Source organism: Acanthochromis polyacanthus, chromosome 3, assembly GCF_021347895.1.
Source record: "Acanthochromis polyacanthus isolate Apoly-LR-REF ecotype Palm Island chromosome 3, KAUST_Apoly_ChrSc, whole genome shotgun sequence".
In the NCBI taxonomy this organism is placed as follows: Eukaryota; Metazoa; Chordata; class Actinopteri; family Pomacentridae; genus Acanthochromis; species Acanthochromis polyacanthus.
In genome coordinates this window covers 46,899,696-46,918,916 of record NC_067115.1, presented here as the reverse complement: position 1 = coordinate 46,918,916, position 19,221 = coordinate 46,899,696, and the positions used below count along the sequence as shown (strand labels likewise).

The window sequence follows — 19,221 nt, the reverse complement described above, 5'->3', positions numbered from 1 at the left end:
CACTCACGCGTTACTACTCGAGCTCTATGAAAACCTGTCGATGAATTTGAGTTATCTTCAATCTAGGGGGCGCTATAACCTGAAATATGCAAACCATTTAAACAACTGAAAAAGGTATCTTCAAAAACTCCATAGCCACCTAAGGACACAAAAACCTTCAAAGACACAAAAGGCCAACACAAAAGGCCTCAGCTCTCCGCACAAGAATGTCGTAGAGACATGCAACCACCACTCACGCGTTCGTCCGCTCGAACTCTACGACAACTTGTCTGATCGATTTGAGCCATCTTCAATCTCGGGGGCGCTATAATCCAAAATATTAAAACATTTTAAAGATTATCTCCTCCAAAACCGTACAATATTCCAGCAGAGGAACTCCTCTGGCTTTCATCTTTGGTCACGGACGGCACTTGCTTGCTGACAGCGTGGGGGGGCGGGGCGAGGTCCCGCCCAATGCTGCTTGCAGCTTTAATTTTGCTTGTAATTGTTTTACTGTGTTTTTTACATTTTTAAAACATTTCCTTTAATCGTTGCTATTGCTTTTACTGTTTTGTTGCTTTTGTTGTTTGATGGTGAACGCTTGTGTAACTGCTGCACAACAAATTTCCCGGGTCATTGGGGTCAAATCCAGAATTCAGTGGCAGAATTACAGATCTTTTCTGGACTGGTATCAACATCTGATCCCCTAGGAGAAACTATAAAGTGTTGGTGGTCTGAATTGACCCTGCTGCCATTAAGACCTAAATCTGGACATTGATGTTGTATGCTTTTCATATTGTACATTTCTCCAGTAATGTAACTTAACAGAAAGTCTGGGGATCAAGAGATCCTGGTGGTACAATCCCATCAGTTCCAGCTCTGCTTTGCTTTTCACGCTGATGGACAGATTTTACTACCCAATATTCTAAAACTACCGTGCAGAAAGCTGAAAACTATTGGCCTGTGAAAATAGTTTTGTTGACATTGTGAGTGTGCTGTTGACACATTTCTAGGTTTCTAATGACAAAGCTGCTAGCATGTCTGCAGATTCTTGATCTTGTTTCAGCCTCATGTTCAACTACATGGAATTGAGACTTTTAGGATCATTTTTTTCATGACTGCTCTTCCATCACTGCCTCTGTTTTTATCTTTGTCTTTTGCTACAGAAATGTAAACACAGCAATGGAATGAGATGTGGGACCTCTGAGGTGGATAAGGATGGTTCGGCAACAACAGCAAAAAGAGATAAATCACTCAGTTGTGAGCAATGTGGCAAGACTTTCATCACAGCAACAAAGCTAAGAATTCACAAACGTATTCACACTGTGGAGAAACCATTCAGGTGTAATCAGTGTGGAAAGGCTTTTACTAAGAAGAGTGATTTAAAAAGACATCAACTCATTCACAGTGGAGTTAAACCATTCAGCTGTGATCAGTGTGGAAAGGCTTTTACTGACAAGAGTAATCTAGCAAAACATCAACTCATTCACAGTGGAGTGAAACCATTCAGCTGTGATCAGTGTGAACAGGGTTTTACTCACAAGAATAATCTAGCAAAACATCAACTCATTCACAGTGGAGTTAAACCATTCACCTGTGATCAGTGTGGAAAGGCTTTTACTCGGAGGAGTCACTTAAAAAGACATCAACTCATTCACAGTGGAGTTAAACCATTCAACTGTGATCAGTGTGGAAAGGCTTTTACTCGCGTGCTCTCTTTGAAATCCCACCAACTCATTCACAGTGGAGTTAAACCATTCAGCTGTGATCAGTGTGGAAAGGCTTTTACTCACAAGAGTACATTAAAAACTCATCAACTCATTCACAGTGGAGTTAAACCATTCAGCTGTGATCAGTGTGGAAAGGCTTTTACTCACGTGCTCTCTTTGAAATCCCACCAACTCATTCACAGTAGAGTGAAATTGTTTGGCTGTGATCAGTGTGGAAAGGCTTTTACTCACGTGCTCTCTTTGAAATCCCACCAACTCATTCACAGTGGAGTTAAACCATTCAGCTGTGATCAGTGTGGAAAGGCTTTTACTCACAAGAGTACATTAAAAACTCATCAACTCATTCACAGTGGAGTTAAACCATTCAGCTGTGATCAGTGTGGAAAGGCTTTTACTCACGTGCTCTCTTTGAAATCCCACCAACTCATTCACAGTGGAGTTAAACCATTCAGCTGTGATCAGTGTGGAAAGGCTTTTACTCACAAGTGTACATTAAAAACTCATCAACTCATTCACAGTGGAGTTAAACCATTCAGCTGTGATCAGTGTGGAAAGGCTTTTTCTCAGAAGAGTACGTTAAAAAATCATCAACTCATTCACAGTGGAGTTAAACCATTCAACTGCGATCAGTGTGTGAAAACCTTTACTCAACATGAACAGTTGTCGATCCATCAATGCCCCCATTCTGGTAGAAAGCGGTACCACTGTGACTCCTGTGAAAAAACTTTCAGCTCCCAACAGACCTTAAAATATCACCAACGCATCCACACTGGACATGATGTGTACCGATGTGATCACTGTGGCAAACCATTTCTATTGTACTCACAGTTAAAAGCTCATGAAGTGACCCACACTGGGGTTAAACCATACATTTGTGACCAGTGTGGGAAACGCTACAGCTACACTGCATGCCTCAAAGTTCACCAACGTGTCCACACTGGGGAGAGACCATACAGATGTGACAAGTGTAAGAAGACTTTTACAACTTTGGGTTCCCTGAAACGACACCAGCAGATCCACACCAGAAAGAAAGCATTCAATCAGTGTCACAGTGAGGTATGTAAAGACTGGTCTCAGTCACAGTGTACACACAATTATGTATTGAATAATTTTGGATATTGATGCAAAATAGTTTCAAAACTGTTTTGAACAACTGTGGTCAGTTGAATTCTGTTAACACATTATCAGCTATCGTTCAGTCTAATCTGTATTCGTTTTGACACAGAAATCTGGTCCAGGTTAATCTGGGGATGTAGGTAAGATTAGGAATTCTGATGTAATCAGACAATTGAATGTTAAATTCCAACAGGTAAAAGTGTCTTCAGATGTCATTTGGGGTGCTCTCTATCTCAGGCAAGGCATCAGTTCTTCAATGCTGCAGGAAACACTGACGTTCTCTGTGTTTGTGTGTTTGTTTTCCAAGCAGAATGGAACGGATGGACAAAACTCTTAGACTTGCCAGCACTCTGCCAATGGTGAACAGTGCTGCTTTGACCAGTCTGGACCAACGTCCAACCAACAAGGAACCCTACAACGACACCAGCGTATGCACACTGGACACAGTGAACCCCTGCCAAGAAGATTTCTCCATGCAGGGTTCAGTAAAAGTTCATGAAGTCCTCCACAAACTTAAAGTCCTTGAGATCCGGCTTCACAGAATTCAGGTCTAATTTCTTTGTTTTGTGTCTTCGTTGCTTCGTTGCAAAATCCATTAAGAGGAAAGCTGTCATTAACAGACGTGACTGTAAATTAATTAAACCCTTCAAAGTGGTTACTCAGTTAAATGAATTATCAGTGGTAGAGGGATAGACGTCTGGATGGAGGCAGTGAGCAGCAGGGTGAATTTCCTCAATTACCACCTTAATGGTTCCTCAGATCCCTCTGGGCTGCAGGAACCTGTTAGATGCAGAGCTGGTTCAGTGATTCTCTGATGATTAAGCATAATTAATTGAGGAGATTACTGGCCTTAGGATTCCTGTCTGTCAGTCTGTAAATATAAAAACATGAAGTGTTCTATGAAAAGTCCAATCTTTGAAAGCTGACATGTAGTTCAGAATCATTTCTTTGTAAATTAGCTGCATCCAGTCATTACCATGACACTGGCAGTGATTCTCTGATGATTAATCATAATTTAGGAGATTACTGGCCTTAGGATTCCTATCTATCTATCTATCTATCTATCTATCTATCTATCTATCTATCCATCTATCCATCTATCCATCCATCCATCCATCCATCCATCCATCCATCTTTTCTCAGCTACAACATCTGCACCTCTGCTTCTGTGTGAAGTAGTCATTACAGGAGAGAAAGTGGAGAAAATCTGACAAATTTCGTCAAGTGGTCCAGAAAAATCTGACTACCCCTACAACTTCTCTCCTGTAATGATAGTAATAAGTAATACATAGTTGATACTTCACACAGCAGTAGCAGAGGTGCAGATGTTGTAGCTGAGAAAGTTTGGAGGTTGCCACTTCTTGCATTCCAAAAATAGTAGGGGAGTCAGATTTTGTCAAGTGGCCCAGAAAAATCTGACTCCAGATTTTATTTCATATCATACAATCTGCACTTTTAACTCAACCTGCATATTTCTGTTCAAGATCTAGTTTTGAAATGGTCTCTCTGTTCTTAATCTGCCATACTGTGATCATTTAGCCCCTTATTTCATTATTCTGTTCTTACAGACTGTAATTTACGAGTTTTTTTTTTAAACTTGTTGTGATTTGGTGTTTTAGCTGTTGTAGCAAATAATTTCCCAGGTGTGGGATCAATAAAGAATTTCACTTCTATTATATTGTTAACTGGCCCTATAAAAATAACAACAAGAGATTACTTTATACTTAAGAACGATACTTATATTAAAGACTTTATACATAAATACCAGACATATTTTGATGCCATATCTTGCATTCTTAGGGGAGTCTGATTTTAAGTAAGGAGATATAAAGTTTTCTCAGTGAACAATTATTTGAATGACACGTGTAGAACACTGATGGAATGTGAACAATATTTGGCGACTACACCCTGTCCTGTCCTGATGTCCTCATAGGAGTGAAGCTGAGAGTAGCGTAGAATCTCCCCGATGCCATTTAGGGTGCGCACATACGGATGAGAAGAGGAGGAGAAACATGTCACCTCATCATATTTAACAGGAAAACATGTCTGCAGGTCGGTACTTAGTCACATTTAACCCAAAAACAACAGCAAAAGCAGTAAACCTACTACAGAAAACCCGTCAAGTGGCCACAGAGTGAAAAGTAAGTCACACGCGTTCATGCGAAGGGGGAGTCAGATTTTTCCGGGGAGTGTGAAAATTGCACAACACCTGGGTTAGTCTGTATCCTTTTTTCTGATTGGCTGAGACGAGACACGTGACAGTGTGCATCTATTAATGATCGGAAGCATTCAGGTCGTTCCGGTTATACTCGGTAGCGCTCTTCAGTAAAGGAGACGCAGTTTATTTTCTTTGATTATCGCTCGGCAAATTACAAAAAAGTTGCAAGTTAACCCTTTAAGCTTCAGTGTACCGCCGGCGGTACACCTACTAATTTGCATAGGAATTTCAAGAATGTCCGACGGCCGCAAACGCGCTTATACAAACACTATACACCGATGGAAAGCTTAGATTCTCATGAATCCGCCGGTATAAACCACTTTCAGATGCGATTACCACAGCGGGTGAGAAAAACACATTTGTCCGACAAAAACAAATATTCATCCATCCGTTCTCTATACACGGCTTCAACGCACACAGCGCGACTCACATTTCCGGGTTCATTATTATACACAAAAAAAAAGATTCCACAAAAAACGGCCATAATCCAACCTTTTACATCCAGATGACACAAGCCAGGAAACTATTTTGTCCAAAACATGTCCTGAAGTCGGTATAAAATCCCCGAATCGGTCCTTTTCAAGGAAAAGCACCTCGCGATGCCCGTCCAATATTCCCCGTATTTTTCGTAATTTTTTTTATTTAAAAATAGAATATTAGCGATTTTTTTTTGTACTGAAAACGGCTGGAATTGACTGAAGCTTTAAGGGTTAACCCTTTTTCCACATTTATTAGGCAAAATTAGCTTCGCCACCGTGGCTAAACATGCTAAAAATGGCTTTGCCATCCTGAGGAAGGCTTTGCCTATGGAGAAGTGGCGAATGGCTAGCGCAAGCACAGAGACACCCTGAAAATTTGACACAATCTTAAATATTATGAAATATTTGTTGAAAAGTCTTTTTCGTGTGTTTCTAAGGGTGTGGCTGCATCAGAAAGACACAAATACAAATGATATTTTTTTGGTTTGTTGTTTACAAGAAATATTTTATGAACCAGTCAATTTTCAGTTTTAATGTCTTTTATTAGGATGTGTTTAGTTTTATGATTGTACTAAAATAAATGACTCTTGAAGACCTCAAAGTGATTCTTAATGCAGTATTTCACAAATGTATGGGATGTCCAATCCACTGTTGTATTTAACAGCAATCTGATCTGCTGATGTTAGCAAGACAAACAAGTGAAGGTTTCAGGCTTTTATCTAGAATTGTTCTTGAGATATTCATCTTCAAACAGCCTCAAATTTCAATGTGAGAAAATAAAAAAACGAGTGAAACTGGGTCTGCAGTCCACTGAAAAACCTCTAAGAAAGTGTCTGACATACTGAACTAATATTTCATAGATAGCATTGTAAATCTCCACAGTTTATGATTTAAAAAAAAAAAGTTTTTTTGGGAGATGGTCAATGATTTGAAACGGAGTTTGTCCCCGAGAGCACAAATGGCACAATCACAGAATGAGGGTATGTTTTGAAAAAATATCATTCAAAATTTGTCCAGAGAAGTGACTATAATTTGAATTTTAATACACTTAACCAAGTGCTATAGGTGGGAAAAAAAAACATGTTTATGCAGCATGATGTTGCTTTGTGATGTTGCAACTGAAATGCTGATTTCAAAATGGAAGCATTTTAATTTCTAATGCTCTCATAGAAGATGACTGGTCAATAAAATTTACTCCTGTGACTCTGATGTCATGCAGAGTCTTTATGCTATGATGTGGAAAGAGTGAAAGAAGACAGACTGGACATTTCTGAGTGAAACTGAACATGGCATGTACTGATTCATAAAAACAAGTGTAGTATTATCTTTAATCAAGCCTTACATAGTATTTACTAGCTGAAGTACTTCGGTTTTGAACACAAGAATATACTTGTCAAGACTACGTTGACTGGAGCTCTGCTACAGAAAGGCAGTTCATTTTCTGCTGGGGTTCATAACATACAAGATTTCTCAAATCTACAGAGATATTTTTGATTTGAAATTAGGGTTACCTTAAATTAATAATATATATTTTTTGATACTTTCTCTAAAAACTCTAAAAAAGCTTCAGGTGTAGCTGCTGGAAAAGAGCCTGCAAGTCACATGGTGGGACATGTGAACATAGTTCAAAAAGAAAATCAAGCCTGTTACAGTGTTGCTCTAGTCCCCTCTGTTAAATGGCATCAAAACAATGGTCAACGTGAACAAATCATGAGTGTTGACATTGCACTCACAACAGTACCTCTCAACTGTTCTAATTTTGATCTATTTAGGAGAACAATGTGATGAGTGCACCGAGAGATCCAATACAGGGAGCTTTCCTTTTTCAAAGATCATTAGAAGGACAGAACCAGGGACGGACTGGCCATTGGGCAATGTGAGCAAATGCCACTGTGGCTGCCTGGTCATGCGGCTGCCACCAGGCAGCATCACAAACAAATAAATAAATGAAAATATAAAGCGGGGCGGAGCAGCCGCATCAATAGACGGCCGCAAATGATTAGGCTAAATAAATAAATAAAGCGGACCGGCTGCGTCAACAGGTGGCCGCAAATCAATAAATGAATAAATAAAAATAATAAAAAAATAAAGTGGAGCTGAAGGCGCCCACAAAAAAGAGGGAAAAAAGCAAACAAAAAAAACAGCCTGTTAACTGTAACAAATAATAGGCCTACTCAACTAAACAATGATAATGACGTTTTTTATTTTTCCTGTAAAGGACATATAGCGTGAATTTATCTAATGTCTAATCTATTATAAGGTTTTTTGGATGTTTTTCGGTCGTCAGTGGATTTTCTCGCGATTGTTGACCTGGTGAGATGACGGGTCAAATGACAATTGAATGATGGGTAATGCGAACAGGTCAACAACACGGAATGAAATAAAATGGATCGAGGAGGGAGAAAACGGCGAGTAGAAAAGGGTGGAGCAGAAAAAAAAGAGAGAAGAAGCATAAGGCTTTATTGGCTGAATCTGGGAAAAGTGCAAATATTGTGGAGTTATTCTCTAAAAAGCCTGTGCCCGACGATGTGCCCAGCAGCGCTCCTGCTGCTAGCACGAGTGATAAAGGTGACATGATGGCAGACAAGAGTGGGAGCAGGTCTGAAGAGGAAAAAGAGGAGGAATTAGTGGAGGAAGAGTCAGCAACACAGACTGTAGGCCAAGAAATGGACGCTGCCGTCACACCTGCACCTGCTATTGCAGCCACAAGTAGAGAAACAGCTGCTCCAGTGACAGAGGTGATCCAGAATGAATGTAATTATTTCAAACGTCCAAAATCCAACACACTTGAATTATTTTTCAAGTTTCACCCAAATCAGCCTTCTGACGCACAAGAATCTGTCAAGAAATCATACAGACATAAAGATGGATCACAAAGAAAATGGGTGAGTTATGATGCTGAGAACCACTCATTATTTTGTGCAGTTTGCATGGCATTTTCTAAAAAGACAGACACAAGTGCCTTCATTCAAGGATGTAAGGATTGGAGACACATTCATCAGAGGCTCAACAGTCATGAAAACACACATATTCATCTGGAATGTGTGAATGCTTATCTTTCATGGATAAGTAAAGCAGACATCCCTAACCTGCTGGATGCAAATATGTCAGCTCGCAGAGAACAGGTGCAGAAGAGGCAACAAGTCCTACAGCGTGTCATTGATGTTACAAAATTGATAGGCAAATGCGCACTCGGTTATCGTGGAAGTAAAAATGAGGCAGCTCACTCATTAGCAGACATGTCTGTGGATCATGGGAACTTTCTTGAAATTCTTCTGCTTCTCAGCAAATATGACAGCTGTTTACAGCAGCATGTTCAAGACTGCATCCAAAAAAGCCAATCAAGCACTGGCAAAGGAAGAGGCTCACGAGTGACATTAATGTCCAAAACTACAGTATGTTCTGTTTTGGAGGCTATCCGGCAACTCATCAAGGAAACAATTGCAACTGAAGTAAACCAGGCTGGAATGTATACTGTACAGATAGACACAACCCAAGATATAACATCAAAAGATCAGTGCAGTGTTGTAGTCCGCTACGTAACAGAGAGCAGCATTCAGGAGAAGCTACTTGCAGTTGTTGAATGCAAGTCATCAACAGGGGAGGACTTTCTTAAACTGCTCAAGGAGACGTTGGCCACTTGCAAACTTGATGTGAAGAACTGCATTGGAAACTCAACAGATGGGGCTGCAAATATGCAGGGGCAATACAGAGGGTTTTCTGCCTGGCTGTCAAAAGAAGTCCCAACCCAAATGCATGTATGGTGTTATGCCCATGTTTTAAACCTGGTTATGTCTGAAACCACAGGTGTTGTGATAACAGCAGCATCATTATTTGGGTTGATTAATGAGACTGCAGTGTTTCTTCGTGACTCATATCAGAGAATGAATGTTTGGGAAGGTGTGAGTCAGGACCCCCAACACAGAAGAATTTCACTGATTGGGGAAACAAGATGGTCTTCAAAGGATGCTGCATTAAAGAAGATCTTTGGATCCTTTGCCCAGCCAAAGAATGCTTTGTATGTGGACTTAGTTGAAACATTGTCCAAAATTCAGGACAACTTACAGTTTAAGCCAGCTGTACGTGCCTTCATTGAGTCACTCATTAAATATGAGACAGTTCTCACTGCACAGTTGTTCCTGCGTGTTTTCACACTCACATCGCCTTTGTCAAAGTATCTCCAAACCAATACCATGGATCTCTTGACTGCCCATCGCATGGTGACAGAAACACACAACAAACTACAAGAATTTGTCAGAGAGTTTGACACAGTGAAAGACGTGGCAGACAATTTTGTGAAATGGGCCAATGGTGGATTCCAAAATGTGGACTCTGAAATGGAAGTGCAGGCTGCACTGCCACCAAAACGCATGAAAAAAAGGAAAACAATGCCAGGAGAGTCTGCCGATGAAGAAAACACAACTGCAGACTCATTGACAGCCTACAGGATCAATGTTCACAACATCATTCTTGATACAGTCTCTGAGTGTATGCACCGCCGCTTCCTGCAGCACGGGAAACTCTATGCTGACTTATCGTTACTAGATCCGCTTCATTTTCCAGAGATAAATTCAAATGGGCTTCCCCACAATGCACTTGAGGACATCGGTAAATGCCTCATTCCTTTTGATGAAGATGCAACAGTTGAAAATTGACAATCTGAGTTGTGCAGCCTGGCCCTCCACTGGGACACTATTAAAAAGTCCCCTCTCAGTGAGTATACAACCAGAGAGTCACAGTCTCTTACCTCTGAGGAAGAAGAGGACAATCAGGAGGACATGGAGGAAATTGATCTTGTTCGCAAAAGATGCACAGCCTGCAGGAACTGTGCTGTGTGTTGCTACTTCCTCCTCCAGCAGCTGAAGTTCTTCTCACATGCGTACCACAAAATACAGTTGGCCTACAAATATTTGTTGACCCTGTCCTGCACACAAGTGGCATGTGAAAGAAGCTTCTCGACACTTAAGTTCATTAAGAGTCGTCTCAGGAGCAGAATGCGAGAGGAAAATTTGGAAGCCTTCATGTTAATGGCAACGGAGAAGGTCCTCGGATGATGTGATTGAGTGGCAGAGAAAAGCAAATTATTGCGCAACCTGCTACTGTAACTACATAAAGGTAAAACATTTATTTTTTTCATGTTCTGGTTACGTAAGCTATACTATTATGCTATGTGGCAGTGTAATGTTTATGTTTCTGTTGGTTGCAGATGACGAAGAAGACGAATGTGGCCTCTCTCTGTCAAAGTTGCCAGGGCCTCTTTTTGGTGCCAGTCCGCCACTGCAGAACACCACCTCAAAAAATACTGGGCTCTTCTAGTAACACCATCATAACCCTTCCTGGGTACCATGGAGATAAACAGTTTAATGACAAGCCATATGATGCTTTTATTTGTTCATGACATTCCACATGCATGCAAATACTCACATCATCAGGGGGATCCAGGGCCATGGTCAGGCTTTCCTCTGCTCTTCTTGTTGTGCTTGCTGTTGTTACCGGCTAAAATAAACAGTTAAGTAATCAAATGTTCTGTAGTATACAACACATTATTTATTCCTAAACTTTAGGAAAAGTGACATTAAATCACATATCTAAATATTGATTTATCCATCTTTAACACCTTGAATTCTTGTGGCCAATGATGCACATACCCTTTGAAGATGAGCAGGGAAGTTGAAGATTCTTGGCACTGTCGCAGCTTTAAGTCTGACAGTCTGCCCTGTCCTGTCAAAATCTTCTTTTACAAAGTGTTGACTGCAGAGCAGTGACCTGTCATTTACCGTGAAACCATTTTTCAAAACGAAAAGCTGCGATTTCAACATTTAGCCTGAATCATAGCCACGTTAATCAGGTTTGTAATAAACTAAACCATTTGTAAATCAATCAAGAATTGAGCGAGTTACGAGTGTTAAAGTGAGGAAATCATCCACCTTACCATTGACTACAGTACAACACGCCAGAGCAGTCCCCTGTCCTAAGATGGCTGCCAAGTGACGACGCTGCCGACTCCTCCTTGAGACATCTAGGCTGAATCCCAAACCGCCCCCTTCAACATTTAGCCTGAATCATAGCCACGTTAATCAGGTTTGTAATAAACTAAACCATTTGTAAATCAATCAAGAATTGAGCGAGTTACGAGTGTTAAAGTGAGGAAATCATCCACCTTACCATTGACTACAGTACAACACGCCAGAGCAGTCCCCTGTCCTAAGATGGCTGCCAAGTGACGACGCTGCCGACTCCTCCTTGAGACATCTAGGCTGAATCCCAAACCGCCCCCTACACACTCTCCCTCCACTACCGAGTGTCACTCTAAAAGAAGTCACACTCGCAGCTGTGGAGGGCACCTATTATTGAAGGGGGAGGGTATTAATACGATCGTCAGGAATGGGACGCCCTGTCGCCTCACCGGAAAACGGAAGACGTCATCGCCATGGTAACACAAACACGCCTACTGTGCATGGCTGTTGCGCTGTGGGACAGGTTGCAACTAACAAGGATCGCTGCTGCTTCCAGAAGACGAAAGCATCCCACTTTTTTCACTCACATTTTTTCCAATCCTATTATCTGGCATTTCAAATCCAACAAATGAATAAATGAATTCTGTCAGTTGTGTTCAAATTTTAAGGTGTCAGGGGGTGCACAATTAAATCAAACATCAGCAGAGAAGAAGATTTGTTTCTTTTGTTTTATCTTTTTTCACCACTCTTTTTGTGATGTTCTGTCAGTGTGAAAAAGGCGTGGGAGAAATAAAGGACGCATGTGGAACTCACATCAATATGTTTGTTTCCTCCTCCATTTCGACGTTGCACTTCCTGAAAAAGTTGTCCAGAGTGAGCATCGATGCAGACTCGCTATTTAAGGGCTGAACAGTCCACTCCCCCTCCGCACTACGTGGTTTGGGACGGCCCTTAATATGGAGGACCCTCCGCGGGAACGCGCAAACGGAGGGGTAGTGTGTAGGGATAGTGTGTAGGGGGCGGTTTGGGATTCAGCCCTAGTGTTTGTATATATCTATGTCTACAATAAAGCAATCATGTGTTTGGACACCTGATGTGGGTGTTTAACCAAATGGCTCATGGGTGTGGTGATTTGTCCATCAGTGCTGTGGAATTGCAAGGAAGTGACATCGTGATATACGTCTGTGTCTAATGTATACAAGTGTGTTTAGTGTTTTGCAAATGACTGTGTGTATTGTTCTGCAAAAAGTGTGAGGCTGACTTTGTGTTTCTAGTGGTGAAAATCTGGTCCCGTCTTTTCCTCCTTGAGTGTAAGGTATTGATAATTATGTGATTCTTTTGTTTTTAGTGTTTATGCAATCATAAAAAAACTGTAAAAAGGAAAATAAATTGCATTAATATCATCAATTGGTTTCAGCGGGTTAAATCTTGCAGTACGCAAAGGTCACATTTAATATAACTCAATAATCAAATAAAACTGTGAGAAATATATTGTAAATATAATCTATTATAATAATTAAACATCAGACCCAAATAAATGCATCTTTTCCTGCTTATTTGGTAACTGTGTATTTGCCTTGTTTTTTCCTATAGAAGGAGTTATTGGTGGGTAGGTGTAGGCAAAGGCTAAGGCAAACTTATTTATATAGCACATTTCAACAACGAGGCGATTCAAAGTGCTTCATGTTTGTTTTCAGGTCCTTTGAAGAAACTGCTGAGAAGTCTAGTTATGCAGGTTGCCTTTTACAGTTCTAATTAAGGTTAATTAAGATGAATTAGATCAATTAACCATGGTAATATCCTTTCCTTTTCTAGGATTAACTTTGAATTAACTTGAATGACTGCTTTTGTTTTATATGATACTGGTACGTGTAAGAAATGACTTCTACCTGTATTTTATGTTTTCATCTCATTATAACTCTGTACTGTTCTCAGAGAATTACCACACAGCACAACAGGATGGAACTGATAAAAATGTAATTAAAATCAAAACTGCAAAAGCATTTGAAAATTCAGCTTTGTAATGGAAATTGTCTTTGAAATAGTGTTTTGACATATGATGAATTCTGGTAGCAGTCTGTTATAATTGGGTTATATTTTTTTAACTTGTCATCACAATTTTGACAGTTTTGACACCATTTAAAAGGTATTTTGTATGTTTAACTGGAAATTATAGTCTGCTGTCTCACACTGACCACAAATCACAAGACATGGTTTGTCTTTTTTTTTTTTAATTTCAATAGAATTTAACTTTGAAATTGTTCGTCAAATTTTCACTATTTTATTGTCCCGTCCTGCTTACAGATACTCTTGTTACCACAGCAATGAAATCTCAGTCTTATGTTTGTTATAGTATCATTCTGAGCTGTAAAGTTATTATTCAGGTCATGTGTAGCATGTGGTGTTTCATATTTTTTAGCAATGAAGAAAAATCCCATCAAATTGTCCTGTCGTGTTGATAGGACTTTTGGCTCAGACTCCATGCATTTCATCGTGGGTCATGTCCATTAAACGAGTGATAACATATATTTAGCTGTGAGTGTGCAAGGGCTATCATATCAAAATGCAAACTAGAGGCATATAGCAAGTTAAAAATACCAAAAAGAATTGGTCATCTCAGGTGGTACCGATATCTGAAATTTTGGGTCCTGGCCCAAGGACTATCAGACGTAGTCGCCGTTGCCCGTGACTACGATGAAGATAGGTCGCTACTCTGAAGAGCTAATGTCCAATCGATGTGTTTCTCCGGATTCTTCCTGATTTTTTTCTTCCATGTCCCTTCTGGGGCTCCGTAATTTTGAGTGCTTTCATGGAAATTTTATGTCTTTTTGTTTTTTTTAAATGCATTTTTAAAAGTGATTTTTGCACTTTTTTGTGGTGATTTTTTTCATTTTTGTGGGGTTATTTCATGTTATTGGTTGTGGATTTGACTCTGTACATAAATTTAAACCAAATGTTCAGACATGTTGGGGTGTTCCCAACCAGCAGGAGTTCTCAAACTGATGCAGACATCAATGTGTTTTATCAGTAAATATTGTTTTTGTTTGTCAGACAGTTCTAAACATGAGTTGTTCTTATCATCTGTCAATCACTACCTGTGATCTGATCTGTCTAGCAGAGGGGAAAAGATTTAAAGTGAAATAAAGTTCACCTGATCCACTTTGAAGAAACCAGATGCTAGAAATGTTCAGATGTTTCTTAAATGCAGCATTAAATGAGACTGAGAGCAGACATGTTGAGGGAAATGTGCATCCGTGTGATCTCTGCTGATGTTGGTTCTGTCCCAGTGATTCCATTCTAGGGAATGTTAACTGTCAGGGATTTACAGCCTGATGGGAGCTTCTGGTTTCATAAAGCACAGGGTTTGTACAAGTTGTGTTGGATATTGAGTGACATGAAAAAGGTTGAATGTTGAAATAATCGGTCACATGAAATGAGTGGGAATCAGCCTGTAGAATGTGCTCTTATTGTGAAAGTCTGCCTGCTGCTTCCTCATAGGTGGAGTCCTGACTGGTTCCAGTCAACAGATCAGATGTCTGAGCATCCAGGAGTGGACTGGAAACTTTCTTCTTCTTCTTCAGCGCTTTGAATAAAGTGTAAGTTTGCTTTGTTTGCTGCTTTAACTTCAGTAATGTTGCTGTTTGTTTCTGCTCTGTCATGTTTCTACATGTTCACTTCTTATTTCAGCACAAACTTTGGATGACTGCTGTTTAAACATGGATCAATATGATTATTAGCTTATTGATTGACTGCAATCAGTCAATATTTCTATGAGATTATTGATGGACTTGAGTCAGTTTGATGAGCTGCTGATGTTGCTTTGTTTCTTCACAATCCAAACTGCTGCATCATGTCTTTTTTACTTTCGGTTTCTCTGAGTCTCTGCAGCTCCATGACTCCATCTGCTGGACTGATAGTAGAAGTGCAGCAGCTGATCTTCTCCAGGAGGATCTGAGTGGATGAATGATGTTTGTTTCCTGTGCAGGTGAAGGTAGAAAGTGTGTCTGAGCTGCTGTGAGTTGAGCATCATGGATGAGTGTGAGGACAGAGAGGAGGGAGTCCCTCCCTCTCAAAGCTCTCTGTGTGGGGAACAGGAGAACCAGAGCAAAGCTCAGAGGTGAGACCACCATCTCTAACTGTCCAGGACTCTGCTGCATGTCAGAGCTCAGCATCACATCACGGCTGCATCATTATTTACAGGAATCCACCTGGACCTGGACCTGGACCTGGACGTCCACCTCCACCTCCATCCAGCTGTGTGTCCTTAAAGAGTGACCGGTCTAAGCATCAATCTATTGACTTTAAAGGAGAACAAGGTCCTGAAGTAAGAGGAAAGAAGAAACGAAGAAAAAAGAAGAAGTAAGCTGTGAAATCAAACTACTGACTGTTGTGTCAAATGTTCTATCATTGTTCCAAATATGTTCCATCATTAAATCACTCTGAAACTCTGCTACATGATTTTTCCTACCTGGTGATCTTCCTCTCTATTTACCAGAATCCATCAGAGACCAGAGTCCTCTGGACCTGAACCTGGACCTAGATCCAGCTGTGTGTCCTTCCAGAGTGACCGGTCTAAGGATCATCCTATTCATTTTAAAGGAGAACCAGGTCCTGCTGCAGAGAGGTAAGATGTTCAGAATAAGGGTTCAGAGCTGCGAGCTTGATAGCAGATTGGCTCCTCATCGAACAGAACAAATGTTTTCAAGAAGTAATGCCAATAATGTGAACATCATCCACGGAGACATTAAAAACAGAACCAGGTGGATTACAGCAAGAACTCTGAGTTCACTAAAATATCAAGGAATCGTTTTGCTGGACAAAACTCCAGTTCTGTGATCATATAAGCCTTGTTAGCCTGCATGTTTGCCTACATGTTGACCTACATGTTAGCCTAAATGTAAGCCTGTATATTAGCCTGAATGTTTGCCAACATGTTAGAATGTATGTTAGCATGTATGTTAGCCTACATGTTAGCCTGTATATTAGCCTGAATGTTCTCCAACATGTTAGCCTGTATGTTAGCATGTATGTTAGCCTGCATGTTAGTCTGTTATATTAGCCTGTTTGCCAACATGTTAGCATGTATGTTAGCCTGCATGTTAGTCTGTTATATTAGCCTGTTTGCCTACATGTTAGCTTGTATGTTTGCCTACATATTAGCCTACATGTTAGCCTGTTTGTAAGCCTACATGTTAGCCTATAGGGTGAATTCTACCTTGCTGATGGAGACAACTGATGCTGGATGAGGATGGAGAGGACATAAAAATGGTTCTTCTTGTCCTCGGAGTTTAATCACTCACCATCAAGACCTACAGAGCAGTTTTCCAGGTTCTCTCAGAAATTCCAACCCTGGAGCAGGAACTTTGAACTCCTAGAAACAGTCCAGAAAGAGGTTCTACAGGGACGGTTCCTGTGGTCAGAACAAAGATTGATGATGAGCCAAAATGAACAGAAAGCTCCTGCAGTGGAAAACAGACTAATGTTGGAATCTCTAATGAACATCATGGACATTCAGCTGGTGTTTGTCTCTGTGTGATAAAGTGAGAGTTAACTGTTGATGTTGATCCACAGAGTGGAGCAGCAGAACTCAGAGGTTCCCAGAGCTCAGTCTGTCCAGCATCCTCACCTGGACTCCATATTCATGGTGAGTTCATGGACAACAAGTTGTTCTCCATCTGTTGTGTTCAGGCGTCTCCATGCTGCTCTTTAATGCTTCTTTTAATGGCCTTGTGTATTTGTTTTTAATGTATTTTATTTTTTGTGAAAAATGTCAAATTGTTTTTCTTGCATTTTATTTTATTTATGATTTGACGGCCCCAGGGCCTTTGCAGCTGCTCCTCTCCCATCTCCCTCTGTGCAGGTGGGCTGTGCCGGTTTGGTGTGGCTATGGGCCTTCTTCCTAATTTGGGCAATTTCGGCAGATCTGGCACACCTGTTCTGTCTCTGCTCCTGATCCCTGGCCACCATGCTGTCTCCTTCTGGTTTACTTTGATTTATCTACACATCCACACACCACATGCACTACACCTTACACTTACACGTTTTATTGTTTAAATAAATCTTTTGTTAAACCTTTGACTTTTGTGTGGTCTCCCCATCTTTGTTGCCACTCATTGAGCCAGAGTGGTAACAAGTGGGGGCTCGTCACCAGAGACAAAACCTGGGTTAGGTGAGTTTGTCAAATTACTTTTGCACAATACGTTGTTAAATTTAGTTGAATTTTAGGTTTAGTATTGTGTTTAACCTTGGTTTTGGGGAGATCACACATGTTTAGGTTAAGTTTGATCAGATTTTGTAACATTTTGTGATGGTTTGGGGTTGTAGTTTGTACTTTAGTTTGGGGCAGCATGGTTGGTTATGGGCTTGGAGTAGATTTAGTGGCAAAACCTCTTTGTTTTTGGTTATAGTCTTGAAGCCTTTGAGTTGTTTGTTTACGCTTTGATTTTACTTTTATAAAAGCTGTATGAACCCTGATTCAAATAAAGTATATACTGTATAGTTTTGTTTGTGTAGGGTTCTTTTTCTCTAAAAACCAGTTCAAGTGTGAAAAGTCAACCTCACCCCCTACCTTACACTTCACACCCACCAACCCTTCCACCACAGACATACACCCATCAGTCTGATTTGCATTTGTATAGCTCACAGCATTTTCAGTGAAACTGGGAAGTCCCCCCCCGGCAACTGTTCCCCATCGGCAACTGTAGCCGATGAGTATATTTTAGCACTTAAAGGTAAAAGTTGTAGAAACTATCCCACAGATTTTGGTACAGCTAGACCTGCAAATCTTTCTAAATTTAGTAGGTTTGAGGCTGGTGGCCGAGTTTGGCCTTCTGGGGGTCCTGTCAAAGTTTCAGCTCAACTGAAGGAACCAGATGACTGTGAGAGGAACTTTCCAGAGGTGTTCACAGCTTGTGCTCTCACCAGAGCCATGACGAAGGCTAAGTTGGATACTGAAGATTGTGATTTCAAACTTGATTTTAAACTACCTGAGTCTCTTTCTGTTTCTCAGCAGGAATTGGTCACAGAACAAAGAGCAAAAAGACATTTGGGTATGGAGAGGCAAAAAAAAAAAAAGGTCTACCTTTTCTGGAGAGCAGGGAAAGATTTCTTACCCAATTGATTCCATTTGACCTCATAATTTACATCTGTGACTTTTATGGAATTTTAAAAACTGACTGTACTGTCTTCATCATACATGCTGATATAACTTGACAGTCAGATAAGCGCCTTCCAAACATCAAGACTCTGAAGACATTCGACTCCTTATCCACAGGTTTGTTGACATTAAAGGGTGAAACTGAAACAGACAAAAGCATGATAAATGACATGCTTGCTTTTAATATGTACAAATACACATTGTAAACATCTCAACTCATTATCTCAAATAAATGAAATCTGTTTGCAGATGTTACCTTTTAACATTACAAGTTGTATGTATTTCTATTTTTCTCAACCTAAAAATGAAATATACAACATATTTTAACATAAACCACTGGCCTTTGGATCTCTTTATTTGTAATTACTCTCATATGAGCTTATTGTAGAATATCAATTAGCAAATATTAACGCTAGTAGCTGGACAAAGTTCCCAACAACATAGATGTAACACTGTCCCAAAAACAAATACTTGTAAATGTACATAAAGGCAATATAAATCACTGCATACCCACGATGCTGCAAAAGGCAAAAGATGTATGTAGATGTCGGGATTAGCCCAGATGCAATCAGAATGGCCATTTTCA

At 40.3% G+C, this 19,221-nt stretch overlaps 1 protein-coding gene and 1 long non-coding RNA gene across 2 annotated transcripts; one reads left to right on the top strand and one right to left on the bottom strand.

Annotated features, from left to right (window-relative positions):
• Window positions 1–3,272: 3,272 nt before the first annotated feature.
• On the top strand, window positions 3,273–14,971 carry LOC127533256 (uncharacterized). The gene is made up of 2 exons (XM_051945864.1): window positions 3,273–3,373; window positions 7,295–14,971. Exon 2 carries the CDS (start codon window positions 8,096–8,098, stop codon window positions 10,175–10,177), a length of 2,082 nt encoding a protein of 693 aa, XP_051801824.1. The 5' UTR covers window positions 3,273–3,373; window positions 7,295–8,095; the 3' UTR covers window positions 10,178–14,971.
• Window positions 14,972–15,710: 739 nt separating this feature from the next.
• LOC127533257 (uncharacterized) lies at window positions 15,711–17,014 on the bottom strand. The gene is made up of 3 exons (XR_007941037.1): window positions 16,695–17,014; window positions 15,948–16,093; window positions 15,711–15,798 (listed from the first exon to the last, which is right to left on the bottom strand). It is a non-coding gene; the product is annotated as an uncharacterized LOC127533257 (long non-coding RNA).
• Between the last annotated feature and the right edge of the window lie 2,207 nt (window positions 17,015–19,221).

Bases quoted from the DNA above. Each gene is read 5' to 3' on its own strand.
- LOC127533256 (XM_051945864.1), top strand. From the start codon at position 8,096: ATGATGGCAGACAAGAGTGGGAGCAGGTCTGAAGAGGAAAAAGAGGAG.